The sequence below is a fragment of the Pecten maximus genome, chromosome 11 (assembly GCF_902652985.1).
Source record: "Pecten maximus chromosome 11, xPecMax1.1, whole genome shotgun sequence".
In the NCBI taxonomy this organism is placed as follows: domain Eukaryota; kingdom Metazoa; phylum Mollusca; class Bivalvia; order Pectinida; family Pectinidae; genus Pecten; species Pecten maximus.
The window spans coordinates 10,004,427-10,025,466 of record NC_047025.1 but is presented as its reverse complement, the minus strand read 5'-3'; the positions used below and the strand labels follow the sequence as shown (position 1 = coordinate 10,025,466).

The 21,040-nt window shown below is 35.6% G+C and overlaps 2 protein-coding genes and 1 long non-coding RNA gene across 18 annotated transcripts; 1 reads left to right on the top strand and 2 right to left on the bottom strand.

Moving 5' to 3' along the window:
• Window positions 1-1,220: 1,220 nt before the first annotated feature.
• Window positions 1,221-20,652, bottom strand: LOC117337428 (carbonic anhydrase 2-like). 2 transcript variants are annotated; one of them, XM_033898411.1, is made up of 8 exons: window positions 20,498-20,652; window positions 16,612-16,761; window positions 16,051-16,250; window positions 12,041-12,139; window positions 3,930-4,028; window positions 3,536-3,617; window positions 2,384-2,520; window positions 1,221-1,603 (listed from the first exon to the last, which is right to left on the bottom strand). In XM_033898411.1, exons 1-8 carry the CDS (start codon window positions 20,646-20,648, stop codon window positions 1,532-1,534), a joined length of 990 nt encoding a protein of 329 aa, XP_033754302.1. In that variant the 5' UTR covers window positions 20,649-20,652; the 3' UTR covers window positions 1,221-1,531. The 2 variants fall into 2 exon arrangements, with proteins under 2 accessions (XP_033754302.1, XP_033754303.1); XM_033898412.1 differs by lacking the exon at window positions 12,041-12,139.
• Window positions 4,850-10,324, top strand: LOC117337431. Of its 15 annotated transcripts, none has more exons than XR_004534818.1 (8): window positions 4,850-5,117; window positions 5,783-6,199; window positions 6,504-6,574; window positions 7,120-7,337; window positions 8,057-8,379; window positions 8,688-8,998; window positions 9,267-9,546; window positions 9,834-10,324. It is a non-coding gene; the product is annotated as an uncharacterized LOC117337431 (long non-coding RNA). The 15 variants fall into 15 exon arrangements; XR_004534824.1 differs by having other exon boundaries at window positions 4,852-5,117; window positions 5,788-6,199; window positions 8,721-8,998; XR_004534829.1 differs by having other exon boundaries at window positions 4,852-5,117; window positions 5,783-6,169; window positions 6,504-6,570; window positions 8,721-8,998.
• On the bottom strand, window positions 5,399-7,327 carry LOC117337430. Its single transcript, XM_033898415.1, has 4 exons — window positions 7,094-7,327; window positions 6,677-6,751; window positions 6,484-6,546; window positions 5,399-6,261 (listed from the first exon to the last, which is right to left on the bottom strand). The coding sequence occupies exons 1-4, from the start codon at window positions 7,298-7,300 to the stop codon at window positions 5,779-5,781; spliced, it is 828 nt and encodes a 275-aa protein (XP_033754306.1). The 5' UTR covers window positions 7,301-7,327; the 3' UTR covers window positions 5,399-5,778.
• Window positions 20,653-21,040: the final 388 nt, after the last annotated feature.

The following is a 21,040-nucleotide window of genomic DNA, read 5'->3' as shown; positions in this document are numbered from 1 at the left end:
TCTTCCTAATGTCTCCCTTGACAATGCCTCACTTTTGGCCTTCAGTTGAGCGTTCGCTCCTGTAAGAAAGGCTTTGGGTACCGTCCCCTGGTCGAGTTTGGTTTGGTTTGGTTTGGTTTATTTCGTTTAACGTCCTATTAACGGCTAAGGTCGTTTAAGGACGGCCTCCCGTGTGTGCGACATGCATGCGTGTGGCGAGTGTGTTTGGGGAGGCTGTGGTATGTTCGTGTTAAGTCTCCTTGTGATAGGCTGGAACTTTTGCCAAATATGTTGAGCGCTAAGCAGGAGTAGCAACTACCATTTGTAAAGACTCTGGTATGTCTCGGCTAGGGGACAGAACCCAAAGCCTTCCTTACAGCGGCGAACGCTCAACTAAAGGCCAAAAGTGAGGCATTGTCAAGGGAGACATTAGGAAGAAGTTGTGAAGAAAGAAGAGAAAAGATAAGATCCCAAATTTAGTCGCCTCTTACGATCATGCAATGGGGGCAGCAGGTACAATTCTTACGCCCTACCTGCAAGGCAGCCCCTGGTCGATACATACCAGAGTATTTAAAAATGGTAGTTGTTGCTCCTGCCTAGCGCTCAGCATATTAGGAGTGGGACGACTGGTTCGCCCGTTGTCAGTATAATGTGACGGGTGGGGGTGTCCTGGTGGATGTCTTCGGCAGTATCCTTCAGTGAGGTAGCACTATAAATCGGCAAAAATTCCAGCCTATCACAAGGAGACTTAACATGAACATACCGCAGCCTTCCAAATCACACATACACACTCACCACACGCATGCATGTCGCACGCACGGGAGGCCGTCCTTAAATGACCTTAGCTGTTAATAGGACGTTAAACAAAATAAACCAAACCAAAGTGTCATGTAAAACTATCCTGCGGAGAAAATAGCACATTTTATCGCAAAATAGGTCATAGGGATAATTTTAGACCGATCCCCCACACTCAATGACCATATAAGAACATAAGCAGGTGAAGTAAATTCCTAATTGGTATTTATAAGTCAGTCGTTCAACTTTCTTGATTGTTTTTCGTTGTTTATAGGAACTAATCCGATATAAAATATAGTATCTCATTTAAACCGTAGATGTGATAGAGGCAGCTAAACATATCATATTTGGACTCGATATGGAAACTCTGATACATGCAACATATTCTGTCCTTTACACTAATAAAAAGTGACATGATAATGAATTACGAAGTAACAAACAATATGTATTATACTGTAACTAACTTTATTCAGATGTTGACAGATTTAAAACTTTTGAACAAGAATGATCAAATACAGAGATATAATTATAAATTCGATAAATGTCCTCAATCTAAAGAACAAATATTTTTTAGTTCACAATATCGCCATTTTATTATCCTTCATAGTGATTTTTAGCAACACAAAGACTATTGATTTTACTTTCCCGAAATAAAATCTTATATCGGGGAACAAAAGTGAAAATCTATACTTCGTCTCTTCACTTCTTTCCGAAGTTGGTTTTGACATCATCTACATCGAAGCGTTGGATTGGACGATTATTTCCAAATTTGCTTAATGGAGGATTCCCAACTTCCCATGTTTCTAAATCCATAAGAATCTTGTAAATTCTGAAAAAATTATGATTGTTATTTGATTTCTTAAAATACCGTTATACACCGAATCAAAATATCGCCATACAAAGCCATAACACAATATTACCATACCAAATCATAATTAAACAATATCACCATACCAAACGTGACCTGCAGGGTAACAGCGAGTTAAGGGTCCACCACCCAAGGAAATTTTCAGTAATTGTACAAGACCATTTATGCTGATAGCGAATTAAAAAAAAAAGTGATACAATTAATGCTGATTGATATATAACTGCATCAAACTTTCTTATATGCCCCGCCAGTTGTGCTAGGGGACCAAAAGTGTTTTGATCCGGAAGGGAAGTCGAGGAAATTAAATTGGGCTTAAAAGGGTCTAGGATATACATATAGAAATATATGTCGATTTCTAGGGAAATGACTCAAGTTTAATAAATGAATTAAAATATCTACATTGTTTATTTTTACCAATGAAGGAGTTAGAGCAGATCATTTCAAATAACTTATTATTATTGTATCAATACTTATCGATATTCAATATACAAAAATCGCATTACTCGCGTAATATTCAGGTTTAAGAAACTTTCTTTTTCCATTACACGTACGTTATATCAATTAAAAAAGACGAAGTTTAATCTTGGACCATGGCATATGCGTTTAAAACAGAAAACAATGGGAAAGGAAGTCACTTTAAAAATATCATTATCCCGAAATAAGTTTGTATACATGGTAAAGATTAAAGAATCTAGTATCACATTGTAACGGCAAGATGTGTTATATGAAAATTCGTCTTACCTTCTCACAGACAGTGGTAGGAGTCTTGAACAAAATCCACAGGACATCGGGTATACACATTGGGGTTGTCGTAGAGCCAACGTATTTATAAAATTTTCCATCCCGAGGTAACATCCGGCTTGGCTCAACATGCGCCTCTGTAAAATATATCACCCAGCCAAAGTTTTATCAGCTTTCCTTAGATTAAGGAATGTCTTAAGTTAATATTGAAAGCTTCACATATTTTAACAGCTCCTAAACTAAGATATTTCCCCACAAAAAGTATTTCCATGTGTAAGGAAATGTCGATGAAACCTTAAACGTTTGCCGTTTGGTAGATCATTATAACATAAATTAGTGTTCGGGAGTTACATATGTATATACATATATTGATCTTCTGGTAGTTATTATCTAAATAACTTTATAAGGAATAACAGCCGATTTGGATTTCAACTAAGATTTTTCCCCACAGAAAGCATTTCCATATGTAAAGAAATGTCAATAAAACCTGAAACGTTTGCTGCTTGGTAGATCATTATAACATGAATTAGTGTTGCGAATTACATATACATGTATATATATATATGTATAATTATATTGATTTTCTGGTAGTTAATATCTAAATAACTGTATAAGGAACAGCCGATTTGGATTTAATATATCCGTGAACAGGACGTTAAACAAAAAAAACCAAACCAAAGGATTTAATATAGAACATATGTTCACGTTTATGTTTAAGACTAAACATAATTACAAATCCGTCTATTATTGTCTTGCGTAGTCCTGGAATTGTCTATGTAGATGAATACTGACCTGACTAACTCTGATTGTCTTTGATTTTTATGGAGATTAACGTTCAAGTAATAAGAAGCGTTATATGTAGCTTATTTTTGTCTGGCTCCAACTCTAGAAATTAGATATTTAATGGTACACCTACCTGGTGTCGGACAACACTTTATTATAAAAAATCTATGACGTTTGTATTGTCATCTAGATATTTTAATGAAGAAAAAAAATCAATCCGCTACGTCATAATACTTACTCAAATCGATAAATGAGATATTTGTATTCAGCCAAAACATTAATTTAGTCCCCAATCGATGTCTTACTGACATATACCCGGATGCAATACCTTATTTAAAGACAATGATTTATGACTGAAATTGATTTTACCTGTCTCGTCCAAATAGTTTGGGATGTTGGTAATGTATCTTGAAATTAGATGATCTGCATAACTGCAACAATTCTCAATTACCTGCGCATCAAGTTAAGAATGAGGGAAAAACTACGTCAAGATCAGTTGACAATATTTAAGAGAAAAAACATACACAGCGCACATTCGCATTAAACTTCTTTTTTTTTTAAACAATAATCGTTAGAATTCCTGTCGAGGTTTGATATCTATAACAGTAAATCGCATTCATATAATGGTTACAATGTTCGTATAGAAAACTGATTCTTAGTACCCTGTCAATAATTACAATAGTACTATCAACAAGACCACTACTACTACTGATGCTAAAACTCTAAATAATTGAAGTGGTAGTTGGCAGAAGGAGTTACTTACATTGAAGAACCTTCCTAAAACAAGAATTTCCTGTTGATCATCGTCTCCGTTGTCGTTGTCATTTTCGTCACTCTGCAGTTTCCTGTGTACCATGTGTATCTATTTTGAAATGTTTGCATATTAATTTAAGTATTAAAGGTGTGACGTATTCATCTGATATCATGGTGATTTATGGTTGTCTTTCCATATCCTTGATATCACAGTGGTTTATTGATAGTCTTTCCATATCCATCTCATATCACAGTGGTTTATGGTTGAACTTCCCTTATCCATCTGATATCTTAGTGGTTTATGGATGAGCTTACCATTTTCATATATCACAGTGGTTTACGGATGAGCTTCCCTTATCCGTCTGATATCACATTGGTTTATGGATGATCTTTTCATATCCACCTGGTATCACAGTGCTTAATGGATGAGCTTCCCATATCCCAACTGATATTACAACAATTTATGGAGCTTCCGATATTCGTCAGATACCTTAGTGCAAGGTTTTTATTAGCTCACCTGGTTCGAAGGACCAAGGTGAGCTTATGCCATACCGTGGCGTCAGGCGTCAGGCGTCCGTCCGTCCGTCAACACAATTGACTTCTTCTTCTGAACCGCTGATCAGAATTCAACCAAATTTGCTAGGAAGCATCCCTAGGTGGGTGGGATTCAAATGTATACATATGATGGGACTGACCTCCCAGGGGCCTGAGGGCGGGGCCGAAAGATGTCCATTTGGCAATATTGATATAAACGACTTATTCTCTGGACCTAAGCAATGTATGGCATTGATATTTCAGCAGTAACATCCCTAGGTGTGTAGGATTCATATTTATACATGATGGAGCTGACCCCCTAAGGGGCATTAGGGGTGGGGCCAAAAGGTTAGAATTCCTGTCGAGGTTTGATATCTAAGGTCAGGGTACCCAAATTGTGACAATTTTCACATGTTTTCGTTGAATGCATTCTGAAAGTTTAACTTTCAGTTTTTCTTTTAACCTTTCTAACAAGGAGGCATCGTAAGTTCAATATTATAATCGATTTTACAATTGATCGCTCACGTGCTCTTATTCGAACACGCTGTGACGTCATCACCTCATGGTTCCGGATTGCAGCAGGTGCGAGGACCCAAATTGTGACACTTTCGGTCGTGGTAAAATAAGGCGTCTTATCCACACAAAATGCGGAAATTGGAAGCGGGTATGTAAAATGTAGAAAGCACTTTTCATTTCCTGCTAAAATCAACGATATTTAAACAAAATAACAAACATTTAAAGCGATTATAAATGATGTAGAGCGACTTCTCGAAAATCAATATGGCGGATATCAATGCAAATCGTTATATTGAAATTGTGACGATATAATTATATATAACTCTTGATTATTCTGATTTCATTTTAAACAAAAAGTGCTTATCTACACATTATAAATGTTTATACAAATAACAAACTGCATATGAATCATGTACTGTTTTTTTTTTCAATTTTTGTGGAATCGGAGAAATACTCAAATACATGAAATAAATACTGACACTTCATAACATTTTGATAAAGTATACATAGCTTCAGAACAAACAAAAATGCATCGCGGAGATGGTTTTTTACATGAATGGATTGGTGATGGTTATGAAATATGGAAAATTATGATGATTATTGTAAATTAATAAATGAATTACAATTATAAGGAATTATTTTTTAGATCTGTCAATTCATTGAATAAGTCATGAATTTAAAGACATTTAATGAAGTGAAATTCATTTGTTAATTAGTAAGTAATAAGAAATTGATTCAGGTAAATTATACAAAAAATAGAATGTCAATGACATGGTTCTTTTGATACTCATTGATAATTTTTTTTTAAACTAGATTAGATTTTGATCAGGACAATGTCCACAGCGCCAGGCTTCCTTTGCCAGATCCCACTCTCTGTAAACATAGGAAGGCAGACAGGACTTGTGATATGACTTCCCACACTTGCAGTTAATCCAGAACAAATCAATGCCATCACGAATTTCGATCGCAGTGCATGACAGCATGCAGACTTGGCAAAGTACTTCATGGGTGGTACATGACATATCTTCTGAATGTAGAATGCCATCATTTTGGCACAGATGACAATGCCATGTACCGCCAGTGAGTAGACTCAAGTCAACATCTGCATGCTGGTCATGAGTCAGACACTCTCGGTGATACCACCTGCTACACCTTGCATTATCACAGCCAACCCAGAAAATCCCACTCTCTTCATCACTGGTATGACCTTGGATATTGCATATAGGACAGGTGAATTCTGGGTCAGCAAGTTCTTCACTTATGTTGTTGCTTGTCAGTTCTACTGTTTTTGGCTAAAACACATTAAAGCATTTCTATGATATTTCAAGTGTTAGTAGAGCCAAGTGATACTAATAATTTCCTAAGAAATATATAAGATTAATGTTCATCATAACAGTACATTAAATATGTATGACTTTAAAAAAAAGAACAATTGATCTTTTGCATGATATTGTTACTATCATATCTTTGATATCGTTGCATTAATACTAATAATATTTTGTTTATACATGTACCTTTCTGACTCTTTTTTTAGGGACATGCAACTTTGGTAATTCTGTTTCAACATGATGCTTGCCCTGAAAGTCAAGGAAAGGTTAGAAGTTAGTAAGTATAACGGTTATAGCATAAACTTAAATTTTTACAATTTGCAAAATGCTATTTCTATGCATACATGAATATTTCAATCTTTATACATTCAATTAATACCTTTTTAACTCTTTTCTTGGGTGCCTGATCCACATCTTTCCCAGTATTTGTCATTGTAGATTCATTACTTTCTCTCTGGATAAATAATAGAATTTGGTTAGCGAAAAAAGATCCCACAGGTATTTTTTAAACCGTGGGTAAAGGAAATCTTCATTTGCGTATACTAGAGTCAGTACAAACCAGCAACTACTTAGGGGTCAGACACATGAGGATTTTTAGTTTCATTAGTTTGATAAATGAGTAACAAATATTGCATGGGACAGAGGACAATATGCATTTTTAGTTTCATTAGTTTGATAAATAAGTAACAAATATTGCATGGGACAGTGGACAATATGGGAGTTTATTGACCGATCTCACCCAAAATAAATATGGATATGGATCAATATTTTGTTATGTTTATTGTTTAGAATTTACCCGTGGTTTTTGTTTATTCGGTTTAGGTTTCCTCTTCTCCTCTTTCTCCTTCAGCTGCTCATAGATTTGTTCTCCTGGGATTAAAGACAGATCAATTAAGAAAGAACACAGAAATGGAAAGAACAAGGAAATATAAGAAGATAAAGAACAAGGAAATATAACAAGGAAATATAAGAAGATAAAGAACAAGGAAATATAAGAGGACATACAATAAGTTTCTTGACTGAGACTAGTGTTATTGGAGGTACCAATCGGCCCATGAATTTCAATAAAACAAATCTGGTTAATGGTTTATGAATTCAAAAGCTGATAAAAAATAATTATGGAATTTATTAAAATATTCAGTGGTTGAATTTGAGAATTATTTGATAATATGAATATTTCCCTCCTGAAACAATGTTTTATGGATACTATTTTGGTCTACTTAATTATCATTAAGAGTTTCTAGTAAGTAATATATTGTTTTTCACTAAGAAAGTTTTGTAACTTGTTTATGGTATGTTATTAGCTCACCTGCCCTTTGGGCAGGCGAGCTTATGATGTGCGTGCAGCGTCCTTCGGCTGTCCGTCCTTCTGTCTGTCTGGTGTCAACTTTACCATTTAAACATCTTCTCAACAACCAAGAGGCCCAGAGACTTGATATTTGGCATGTGGCAGGCTGTGATGAAGTTTGTTTAGATGAATGACCTTGACCTACATTCAAGGTCAAATGGATCAAATAGGCTGAAAACTTTTAACGACTTCTGAATAACCAAAAATTATGTTCAAATGAACTTTACCATGATATAACTAGGAAAATATATTTTCAAGGACTCCTCAAATTACTGATAGGTCTGTTGATAAAAAGTATAATTGGATTGAAGTTGAGCTATTCAGGTCTATTGGGCCCTTGTTATTTATGTTGTATTTCACCTGTTATAACTCTTGCTTCAGTGATAATTCTTGTTGCTCTATTTTGTTTAGGTGGACCAATGATCGGGACCAGCACAGCTGCCAATTCCTGTGGTATGATGCCTTGGGTCACCAGAGGATGGCCCATGACAAACTGACCACAAGAATGGCAGAGAGGGTCTTGCCGTAATGAAATGTTGTCTCCCCCTGGTCCCATGTTGTTGATGGGATCGAACTCTGGATCTTTGGGCGCTAGCTGTGACTTATCGATGGCATCTTTATCGAACGGGAAAATGCCACATTTCCTGAATCCAGCCTTGATATTGTGAGGACTGAAGACCTTGTCCACAGCAGCTTGAAGTACCTGAGCTAGTCTTGATGAATTAAAAAAGAAGGTGATTGATTGATTATGATATTCAAAATTATGACAAGTATTATAAGCTAAGTTAAATATGTTGCTCTCCCTCTTTGCTTTTGAGAAAAATTTGCATGAAAACCTAGGAGCTACCTTTATGTGGCCTTAACTAATTACATGATATATACATAATATCTGTCTAAATTTCGTTCAAAATTCAATTGGATTAGAATAAAAACAAGGATTATATTTTTAATGTGCAATTATAGTATAGTTCCAGATTCATCTTATCATTATTGATCCATACCTATGTTTGCCAATTATAAGTTCTTTGTTTACATAGCTTAGACTGACTGCTAAATCAGACACAGCTTTTTTTAGTGGCCTGAAAAGCGCAACATCTAGCGGTTGAAGGAGATGGGTCGTATGGGGTGGCAAGCAGAAGAACTCTATCTGGTTGGCTCTAGCCATATCAATAAGTGGAATCGAAAGGTGACTCTCGTGGTTGTCAAGCACCAGTAAAATAGGTCTGGACCTAGGCACATGCTTCAGAAAAATTTCCTGGAACCATTTTCGGAACAAGTCCGAGTCCATGTAGCCATTTTCTGACGTGCCGAAAAGCCAACTTTGTGGAATTCCTTCAGGAAAGAAAACAAAAGGTTTGTTTCAGCAACGCTCACCCTATAAGGGACCTTTAGACATGTCTATAATCTTTATATTTAGGGGAGCATTCCTGCATTCAGGCAACTTTTAGGTCATCAAAATGTACAAAGTGTTGATGGTTATATTTAAAGCTTTAGATTAATACATCAGTTTTATTCTCAAGGTAATTTAAACCAAAGTTTTTCAAGAACTTAGTGCCGAAATGTCTTATTTAATTGATGTCTTTATTTAAATTATCATTTTATTTTATTCATATTTTAACAGCAACGATGATATCTGAGACACATACCATCTCTATACATTCCACTTGGGAAGGACTTTTCATAAATTACCATGGTGGGTAAGACACGTCCATCTGCAGAGACACATACATTTGCTGTTGTGTGGTTTGAGGTGACAACTACTCGAGATTGTGCCTGTCTCCTGTCAGCTACACAGACCTTGTCTAGGGACATACCCTTCCCAAAGCCTGTCTCGTCCACATTGAATATGCACTCTGGCTTATTTCCGAGACCTTGAAATGGATTGATTGACAAAAATTAATGTAATATGTGTTGTATTTTCAAATGAAACAGGTTTCATTGCATTACAAATGCTCAAATTTGTTCCTTACTTAATTTATTTTTTGACTCCTTATTTTAATGAATGAATGACATTGTTGAAGATATTTAAAATTGAATTTATAATTGTTATGAACACAAAAAAATATCAATTTTCATAAGTGTCAACTTTGTATTTTATTAACAGTCACCATTCTGGTTTGTTTTCTATCTAGTAAATTATTGGGAGTTTTGTAAAATATAAACATACCCAATTTCTCTATTGTTTCAGATAACAGCTTAAAGTGCTGTGCCATGACTGTCTCATTTGACATTCTTGTCCTTCCACCATCGACAAGTTGGGGACTCTTCATCGATAGTCTTGGATGCCGTGATAGAAAAGACCTAAACCATTTATTGGACGGACCGTTTCCTGATCCTGACAGTTGTCTGCCGCTTTTGGATACAATACCTCTGACAAATGATTTTATTACTTTCCGTGTTAAAGGCATAGCTCTGGCCTGACAGTATACTATATATGCCACTAATTGCTCCTCCTCTACTTTGCTTAACACCCGGACTGGATGGCCTTTCAATAATCCTTTTTGATGACGGGATATGGTCATGCGATTTATTTTATGTAGCTTCTCAAGACTTCTAATTGACTTCCCAGGCTTTGCATCTTTAATAGCTTGTTTCAGTTGATCCGGTGTGTATTTCTTATATTTTCCTGTTGAACAACATGTGTTTGCTAATAATTATTCAAATAAAATTTTAACTGTATTATTGTTGTAATTTTGTTTCTATTTCAGTAGGGGGGTTTGACGGCTTAAAGAATGTTGTCATTTTGTTTATACTTGATGATCGAAAACAGTTTATAAGCTATTGCCTCTTGTTTGTTTCCATTAAAGATATGATATTTCCTTGAATACATCTTTATTTATGTCACTAAAATCAATATCAATTTCCCAAATTTCTTTGTAACTTTATCGTAACAGAATACCAGTTTAACTTGAAACAAAATAACTGGACATTCTTTAATTAAATATGACAAAATAACTGGACATTCTTTAATTAAATATGATATTGGATAAAAAAAATCAATCCTAAGTGTGTTATGGTTTTGCTTCCTGTGACATTCCTATAACAAGGAGTTGATTTTTTTTATTAAGAATGTAGGGTGGGTTTTTATCATAGGACTTCAAAACATCTTGTTCTTGTAGGCAAGTCCTTTTTAACAGTATTCAAAGATCCATTGCTGTGAAATTATTGCTGATATAATTGATACCAAGACAATGTTAAAAGAATGGTTAAGAAGGCGACTTATTTACCAACTATAGAGCAGTTTCAATAATGGGTAAAATAATGTTTGAATTTATACATATAGTTTCCATGACTAATGCATCGATCGTTTACATTTTGTCGCATTGGAGTCGTCTCCCTTGGATGGCCCTTGACCATGGCCAGGTCAAAGTCCGCTACAGATTGGTTGATATATATTGGAAGCTTACACGTATGCACCAAATTGGGATAAAGTTGATATATATATATATGACGCTTACACTGATATTATTATTTAATGTCATTAAAATTTGATATTCATTATACATACCAGAAAAACGTATTAAAAATTGAATCAGAATTGTGGGTTTCTCCAGGGACGTACAATAAGATATGTCTATATATGTCCCTGGTTTCTCTAAAAGAATACACAATTTAATATTAAAATATGTATAATTATAAATCAGAAGATTCGGAGTATTGTTTTGGTAATGGTCTGCAGCGACGTTTTTATTTAAAATTGTATTTCTTTTGATACAGAACGGACTTGTTTCCGGAATTAGTTAGGAGGGCACCTGCTTTTGTAAACGAATGCACCCATTTCTGTCATGCGCATTAGATCACTATGCAGTCAACTTATGAAAGATGGCGGAAGAATGTTTGGTTGGTCTAGCTGCGGTAATAAGACTCGTAACAGCTGTTGTTAGTCTTCTCTCAATTTAAACCTGAGTGAAATTTGATTTTATGGATTCGATTTTCTTTCCTTATCAATTTTCAATGGTATCGGTAATGTTTTTTATGTTGAAAACGTACTGTCGCAGGGACGGTTATGTATAGGAAGCCAAAACGTCACCTTACTTACCCATTTTGAAAGCAGCTAACCAGGATACCAGGTGAGTCAGCAGCTGGATGCCATTGGAAAAATAACGTCAACAACACCGTAAATGACGTCACAGACGTTTATTTTTGCGGAATTCTTTCTCGCGACAATTAGAACCATTTTATTGAAAAGTGTCACATTCTGGGTACTGTCACAATTTGGGTACCCTGACCTTATAACAGTAAATCGCATTCATATAATGGTTACAATGTTCGTATAGAAAACTGATTCTTAGTACCTGTCAATAATTACAATAGTACTATCAACAAGACCACTACTACTACTGATGCCAAAACGTTAAATAATTGAAGTGGTAGTTGGCAGAAGGAGTTACTTACATTGAAGAACCTTCCTAAAACAAGAATTTCCTGTTGATCATCGTCTCCGTTGTCGTTGTCATTTTCGTCACTCTGCAGTTTCTTGTGTACCACGTGTATCTATTTTGAAATGTTTGCATATTAATTTAAGTATTAAAGGTGTGACGTATTCATCTGATATCATGGTGATTTATGGTTGTCTTTCCATATCCTTGATATCACAGTGGTTTATTGATTGTCTTTCCATATCCATCTCATATCACAGTGGTTTATGGTTGAACTTCCCTTATCCATCTGATATCTTAGTGGTTTATGGATGAGCTTACCATTTTCATATATCACAGTGGTTTACGGATGAGCTTCCCTTATCCGTCTGATATCACATTGGTTTATGGATGATCTTTTCATATCCACCTGGTATCACAGTGCTTAATGGATGAGCTTCCCATATCCCAACTGATATTACAACAATTTATGGAGCTTCCGATATTCGTCAGATACCTTAGTGCAAGGTTTTATTAGCTCACCTGGTCCGAAGGTCCGTGGCGTCAGGCGTCCGTCCGTCCGTCAACACAATTGACTTCTTCTTCTGAACCGCTGATCAGAATTCAACCAAATTTGGTAGGAAGCATCCCTAGGTGGGTGGGATTCAAATTTATACATATGATGGGACTGACCTCCCAGGGGCCTGAGGGCGGGGCCGAAAGATGTCCATTTGGCAATATTGATATAAACGACTTCTTCTCTGGACCTAAGCAATGTATGACATTGATATTTCAGTGGTAGCATCCCAAGGTAGCTGGGATTTAAATTTATACATATGATGGGGCTGACCCGCCAGGGGCCTTAGGGGTGGGGCCAAAAGGGGTCCGTTTCTCTGGACCTAAGCAATGCATAACATTAATATTTCAGTGGTAACATCTGTAGGTAGCTGGGATTCAAGTTTATGCGAATGATTGGGCTGACCCCCAGGGGCCTGCGGGGCGGAGCCAAAAGTGGTTCTTTTGGCAATATTTAAGATATTAACGACTTCTTCTCTGCAGGTATGGCGTAAGAATTGTACATTGCATGATCGTAAGAGGCGGCTAAATTTGGGATATTATCTTTTCTTTCTTAACAACTTTCTTCTTCTTAATGTCTCCCTTGACAATGCCTCACTTTTGGCCTTTAGTTGAGCGTTCGCTCCTGTGAGGGAGGCTTCGGGTTCTGTCCCCTAGCCGAGACACACTTGTTCGTTTTACTTGATATGACAGCCGTGAACTAAATCAGTGTTACCTTCTGTTGTATGTTAGCACATTGGTGTTTCAAAAATTGCGAAAATAATCCGGTAATGTTCAATGATCTTCTCTTTTTATTATCGTCATGTTTTCCGGTTCACGTTCTAATAGCAAGTGGACTTCCGGTTACGTCATCAAATTCATTTCCCGCAAATTTATTGGGAAATCTAAATTAACACTTAAAATGCCGGTGTTGTTTTCCGATTGAAGATTACTATCACTATTTTCTTTATTGTCCTCTCTATACTAATAAAAGAATTTGCCTAAGTAACTCCATTGCTGTATTAGACGTTAACATTCCTCTTTCTATCGAAACTTTCCTCTATGGATGTAATAGTCATGTTTTTAATTCAAATGATATGTTATTGAAGATCGTACAGGAATACATTAGAGATACCAAACGCTTTATATAAGATATTAATAACTAATTATAATTAATTGAGTTGATTTTAGATTTATTAATTAAGATGTGAAAAAATATTAATCTAAGAGGCATTTTGACATGTCTAACATACGCTTCATGATTTATTTATATTCAACTTGCGAGACTCTCCGAAATTGTCTGTTTAATCACTATTATCTTTGCTTTACTACATATATTTTCTAGTTGTGGATTTTATGTATTGTACTGTTATCAATGTAAATATCGGGAGAGGGCTAATATAGGCATTGCCTGTTGCCCAATTCCCTTTGAATTGACATCTTCAATAAAATATTCTGAAATGAACAACTCTTAAAATGAAATGAAGTGAAAGAAATAAAAAATGTCTAAATAAAAACATTGTGATCTGTAATGAGTGCAACATTAAAGTTTCATCGTAAATAATTACTACGATTCGCTAACCTAAAGCATAAGTAATTGAAATCAAATTATTTTAAGATTCATATTTCGTTTCCATTATAATCTTAAAATTTGCATCACAAGATCGTTTAGAAGCTTTGCAGTACTGACTCTTTCAAACGCACAGATGCTTTGATTTGAACAAAGATGGCGACCAGAAGCTGTGAGGCAGTTTGGATTGGAATTAAATTGCGTATATTTCGGCAAGTAAACATTGTACAATGTTCCCGTGTGGTCAGATCATCTCAGTTTGTCATTATGTATTCAGAATAGTTGTTGTTCAGTCGCTACGGTCATAAACATAAAAATTCGGATTATTATATAAATACTTATTTAATTATTCTTCCGCTTTCTTCTATCTTTCCGTTGTGAACTTGTCCGGAGATTTCCTCCTAAACTACTAAGACTAAGGATGCTTATGAAACTGCACATGAGTATTTGTGGGGGGTAGAAGGTGTGCAATGCGCTTGTCTCGTAACGAAATTCAAAATGGCCGCCATTTTGTGGCATGTGATTGGTCGAAATTTAGATATCGTTCAATTTCGGTGAAAATTGGGGTATTGAGGGAAGCCGAACACAAAGGTACAACATACGAAACCGTCCGTTGCCATGGTAACGAAATGGAGTTTTCTGATTGGTTGAAATTTAGATATTGTTCGATTTCGTTGAGAATTGGTATATAGGGGTTTTGAGGGAAGGCAAACACAATGGTACCACTTTCGAAAACCTGTGTTGCCATGGTAACATAATTTACAACTGTTGGAGTAGTTTGGGGGACATTATAGTAACGACCGCCGTTACCATTAGTACTTGTTCAGCAGTAACATCCCTAGGTGGTTGGGATTCAAATTTATACATATGATGGGCTGATCCCCCCTGGGGTCTCAAGGGCGGGGCAAAAGGGATCAGTTTGACTATATTGGTATAAAGGACTTTTGAAACAAGTCAGATCAAGAGATGAACACAGTCCTGATGTAAAAAAATAAGCCCATGGGTATTTTCCCTGCAGGTAGGGCGTAAGAATTGTACCTGCTGCCCCCATTGCATGATCGTAAGAGGCGACTAAACTTGGGATCTTATCTTTTCTCTTCTTTCTTAACAACTTTCTTCTTCCTAATGTCTCCCTTGACAATGCCTCACTTTTGGCCTTTAGTTGAGCGTTCAACGCTGTGAGGAAGGCTTTGGGTTCTGTCCCCTAGCCCGAGACATACCAGAGTCTTTAAAAATGGTAGTTGCTACTCCTGCTTAGCGCTCAGCATATTTGGAGTGGGACGACTGGTTGGCCCGTTGTCAGTATAATGTGACCGGGTGGGGTGTGCTGCTAGGTGTCTTCGGCAGTATGCTTCAGTGATATAGCACTTTAAATCGGCAAAAGTTCCGGCCTATCACAAGGAGACTTAACACGAACATACCGCAGCCTCCCAAAACACACATACGCACTCACCACACGCATACATGTCGCACGCACGGGAGGCCGTCCTTAAATGACCTTGGATGTTATTAGGACGTTAAACAAAATAAACCAAAGTATTTCCCCACCCCCAAGGGATTTAATAGGTTTCGTTATACACAATCATGCTGAGTCTTGACTTCGTTTCTAGGTTATATCTTTGAAGCAGTTGAGATATTCACCACATAATCATACATATGCAATGTAGCATTGTTAGACATTAACAAATATAACATGAACATTATTTTTATGTTTGCTTAAATAAACCAGGTGGGCGATACAGGCCCTCTGGGCCTCTTGTTCATCTGTGGATTTAGTGTTAAGTCGATCAGTTCCTCGATGTTTGGTAAGTTAATAGCATGTATCATTGACTGATAAATTTGTCTAATGCTACAGTGTTACACGACAGTAACTGTAAACTGTTCATATTCAATCTTTAAAAAAAGTAATATACTTGACTTACCTCCCCTTTATATCCTTTATTGTTAACAGTATGTTCTGATCCATAGGAAGACCCTTTTGCTCCGATGTGGAAGTGCAGTTCTCTAAAAACATATCTGTTATCGTCCCCGTTATCGTCCCCGTTATCATTGTCTTCGTCTTCATCCATAATTAGTATATTTCTCAAGTGATCTTCTTTAACAACGAAGTTAGGCGCGCGACCTTTAAGATATTAAGATATGAGAGTAGTTAATTCGTTCTAAATTGTTTCCGACTGCTAGTTTTTACATTCACACTAAGCATGCATATCGTCTTTTTCAGTTAAAGTCGTTAGTATGTTTTTTAAACGACGAAATATATTTTGTTCAAGAAAGAAAAGAAAAAGAATATGATATAATTGTCTTCAATTCAACTTCATTTATTATGTTTGAATTTAGAAAAAATATGAAAATAATTTTCCCCATTAGAATTTCTTTTTTAAATATATAACCTAGTTTTCAGGTATTTATTTACATCAAAACTTTCCTCCGTTGAAAATGTGGTAATGATTTACAAGGTATGAATTTAAATAAAACAAAAATACCGTTATTTTCAAATATTCCTTCAACTTTTCCAGCATGTTTGTAGTGGACTCGTCCGTCGTTTTCACGACTAGTTTTGTCAGTGTCGATATTGATTGGACTTTGTTTGTCGGCTCCACATAATGGGTATCGTTTATGCCAGTGTTGGGGCCCTGGAAAGTATTTTACATAATCACAGTATTTACTTATTACATTCGACCAATCAACACTGTTAAGGTCATTAGGGCAGAAAAGGTTAGTGAAATGGGCGTGAAAAAACATTGATGCTGGGCGTCTTCGGCAGTATGCTTCAGATAGGTAGCACTATAAATCGGCAAAAGTTCCAGCCTATCACAAGGAGACTTAACACGAACATACCGCAGCCTCCCAAAACACACATACGCACTCACCACACGCATGCATGTCGCACACACGGGAGGCCGTCCTTAAATGACCTTAGCTGTTAATAGGACGTTAAACTAAGTAAACCAAACCAAATGGTGCAATCACGTATAGTTTCAACACATTTTAAATTTAAATTTCAAAATATTTCATTAACAATACACATAATATACAGTATTGTCGAAAGAATGAGACAACATGCTAAGCCTATATAAGTCTTCTGAAGATATTCCGGTTAGACCTGGCAGACAGATGCTATGTTCCATATTTAAATACTAAATTAATAATATATATTGCTAAAAAAAGCAATATCGGTTACTAATTTATAAGTAGACGATAGTATAGCATTAGTTATATCAAAAATAGAAATAATTTCAATGGAATAATTCCCCAAAATAGAATTGGTCAATAGTTCAGTGGAAACATAACATATCCATGCCAGACCCAAAAATGAAAACTGGTATGTAATATACATATATATGTAAACACTAATAACTCACTCACACATTCGTACTTGAATATTATAATGCTACAGTTTTAAGGATAAGAAACTTGCTGCTTTATTTTGACTACATGTAGTTTATCATGTATACATAGAAAAACGCTTTGAAGATTTAATATATAGATTAACATGATAAAGAATAGAATTATTTAAATGTTCAGGTACATTGAGGATACCAGATACTAAACTGAAGATTTACATAACCTAACAAATTATAAATAGATGGAATATGATGTCTTGAATTGGAATATAAAGAACATTGAAAGAAAAAAATGCACTATATCCTCTCTAGGAGCACCACATGGACAGGAAGCATTATCAATCAAGCGATCTTGGAATCTCTCATAATTAAGATCACTTAAAATTTCCAAGCTGGCATAAAATAATTGTTTTCTCGGAACGGAATCAATAAAAAAATTCAGATACAGTTATATAAATAGTTGCTTTTAGTTTACGTTTAAAAGAAGAAATCGAGACAGAGTCCCTTAGGGAACTATCAAGTGCATACTACATAGTCATAGTTGCAGGAAAGAAGCTTTTCATATAGATATTGGTTCGTGATTCAGGTATATTAAAGACTGTTTTTTCTGAAGGTATATATATTGTTTACATTTAGAAATGGTTGTATTATATTGAAAAGATATGATGGAGTGTAATTATTAATAATTTTAAACATTAGCATTAGTTTACGGTTACGTCTTCTTGTACTTAAAGCGTTTCAGTGTATAGAATGTGATGAGAAGTACCTCTTCTGAGACCCGTTATAATGCGCATACATAATGTAGCTTCAAGTTGGACACATTCAAGAAGGTCAGATTCAGTTTGACAACAGTTGTCCCACACAACATCAGAGTATTCTAAAACTGGTCGTATTTATGAAGTATATAAAGTTTTTAATGTTTTCCTATCAACTATTTTTTTTAGAACACGAACTAAATTTAGTCTAGAGTTAGATTTATGATAAATATTTGAAATATGATCCGCCCACGTACCTTTACTATTAAAAGTTAGACCTTAGTTATTGTGATTTTCATTTTGTACAATTGAATTATTGTTAAAAAAATGGATGGTCAATGTCCAACCTACGACTGAAATTCATAGATATTGTTTTATTAGGAATGAAGAGAATTTGCCATTTATCAGCCCATTCAGAGATTGAAGCTAAATCATCATTAACGCTTCTTACGTTAAAATGGGTTATTGTCAAGAATATATTATATGATATTTCGAAACAGCATGTTAAAATCTTCCTACGGCTCGCCTAAGAAACTTTCAATGTTATCATAAACTAGCAAATTCGGTGAAAAACCGAAACTCATCGATTTCGCCTGCATCCATCTTTGATGATCGTAGTATATATTACGGTCACCACTGTGTACACAGTGCAGGCCGAGACATACCAGAGTCTTTAACAAGAGCTGTTCACAAGAGCTGTTGGAGAACAGTATAGCTCGTCTCGCAAATGTTTGTCAATAAATAATTAAAATATATTAATTGGAATGGTTTCGCAAATTGCATTAATAATATTTATATTGTTTACTTGATGAGATTATGTTTTGTGAATTCATGCAATTTTCAAAACCATACCAATTTATATATATATAAATTATTTATTGACAAACATTTGGGAGACAAGCTATGCTGTTGTAGATTAAATGAATATATTAAAAACAAATCTAATTGCGTTTGGACATATTTCTTCAATGTTTTGACAAAATATTATCCTAATGAGAGTTGTCTCCCTTGAAAACTGTGGACCGGTATAAATTGTCAATTGTGAGCATTTTCACATTGTTTTATTTTCAGTTTCACCCCAAGAAGGGATAGTGTAACTACATAGGGACTCTTTTACCAAATATCAGCACCCTAGTACAATTATAAAGTGGTGTATTAATACCTTTCAACACTTGCACCAAAAACTTAACGCAGAAATATTCTAAGTCCAAAAATTTGAAATTTCTGTATTTTTCCCCAAAAAATCTTTTAGTTTAACTCCGGGAGGGGATAGTTTAACTCAAGAGGGACTCTATTACCAATTATCAGCACCCTAGTACAATTATAAAGTGATGTATTAATACCTAGTTTGACCCCCACAGGGACCATATTACCATAAATTACCTTTCAACACTTGCACCAAAAATTTAACATTTGAAAAACTTCGAAGAGACGAGCTAATAATGGTAGTTGCTACTCCTGCTTAGCGCTCAGCATATTAGGAGTGAAACGACTGGTTCGCCCGTTGTCAGTATAATGTGACCGGGTGGGGTGTCCTGCTGGGTGTCTTCGGCAGTATGCGTCAGTGAGGTAGCACTATAAATCGGCAAAAGTTCTGGCCTATCACAAGGAGACTTGTTCGCCCGTTGTCAGTATCATGTGACCGGGTGGGGTGTCCTGCTGGGTGTCTTCGGCAGGAGATTTAACATGAACATACTGTAGCCTCCCAAAACACACATACGCACTCACCACACGCATGCATGTCGCACGCACGGGAGGCCGTCCTTAAATGACCTTAGCTGTTAATAGGACGTTAAAACAAAATAAACCAAACCAAACTAAATATAAGTTATCCCGCCGATGACAAAAATATCACAATCTCATAGGTTAAAACAATAACACGTAACGTCATAGATGACCCGTATCGGGTAACTAGAAACCGGTTCACGTCAGTAGCGAGTGTATGCTTTTATAAAAGTGTTTATGCCATTTATTATCTTTTAAAATCCGACAAAATATTCTAACAAACAGAACAAGGCGATGGATCCGATGAAACTATTGAGTTAACTTCACAAAATATATAGGTGCCTTCGCACCCAATCGTGCTACGATGTCCTAATGATAAAGCCAACCCAATATGTTACATATACAGAACACAGGATATAAACCAAACGCAAGACGTTATAAGCTGTGTTAACATCAATTATAGTAGAAATGAATCATATTACATTCACGTTGTATAATGCTAGGACGTATTTTGGAAATCTTGTTGTTAATCAAAAACGTCTTACCGCATGGCGAGTTTGGATCGTAGCTGAAGAAATTCTCAATATCGGGACAATCCTCCCACTGGTCCTCTCCACTCTTTCTCGTTTTTATATGAGACGAGTCTACAGTACCTAAAAACAGTACTGCAAACAACAACAGAGCAGATGCCATCATGAGAAGATCATATGCCGCGTCGTTAGATCGGGATCTTCACCTATTTATATTATTTTGCTCAGTTTAATTATTCTTGGACACTCCCCCTATTTTTTGTTTTTTAATTTATTACTATGACGAAATTCTGAACTTGTTAACAAATGTCTGCAGACAGCTTGACGTTTTCATATCGGATAAAAATAATCAGGAATATATGCTTCCTTAAAGGATCTGTCTTGATTTTTATTTACATTACTGATTCATTTTCATAAATATATATCGGCAGATTGACAGGTTAGTTCAAAACTAATTTTCTATTAAATCATAGTTTTGTCACTTGAACCACGGACCATTGTTCATAAAATAAAAAAAATATACTTAAATTTCATAACATGTTTTCTATTAAATCATAG

What these genes read in the sequence shown, in the direction of transcription:
- LOC117337430 (XM_033898415.1), bottom strand. Translation starts at nt 7,300, where the DNA reads ATGTCCTCTTATATTTCCTTGTTCTTTATCTTCTTATATTTCCTTGTT. An exon ending in CCAAGAAAAGAGTTAAAAAG is followed by an intron (nt 6,547 to 6,676) that starts GTATTAATTGAA and finishes CTTGACTTTCAG; the next exon opens with GGCAAGCATCATGTTGAAAC. An exon ending in CTAAAAAAAGAGTCAGAAAG is followed by an intron (nt 6,262 to 6,483) that starts GTACATGTATAA and finishes AATGTGTTTTAG; the next exon opens with CCAAAAACAGTAGAACTGAC.
- LOC117337428 (XM_033898411.1), bottom strand. Translation starts at nt 20,648, where the DNA reads ATGATGGCATCTGCTCTGTTGTTGTTTGCAGTACTGTTTTTAGGTACT. An exon ending in AGGAATATTTGAAAATAACG is followed by an intron (nt 16,251 to 16,611) that starts GTATTTTTGTTT and finishes AATATCTTAAAG; the next exon opens with GTCGCGCGCCTAACTTCGTT. An exon ending in AAACTATTTGGACGAGACAG is followed by an intron (nt 2,521 to 3,535) that starts GTAAAATCAATT and finishes TATATTTTACAG; the next exon opens with AGGCGCATGTTGAGCCAAGC.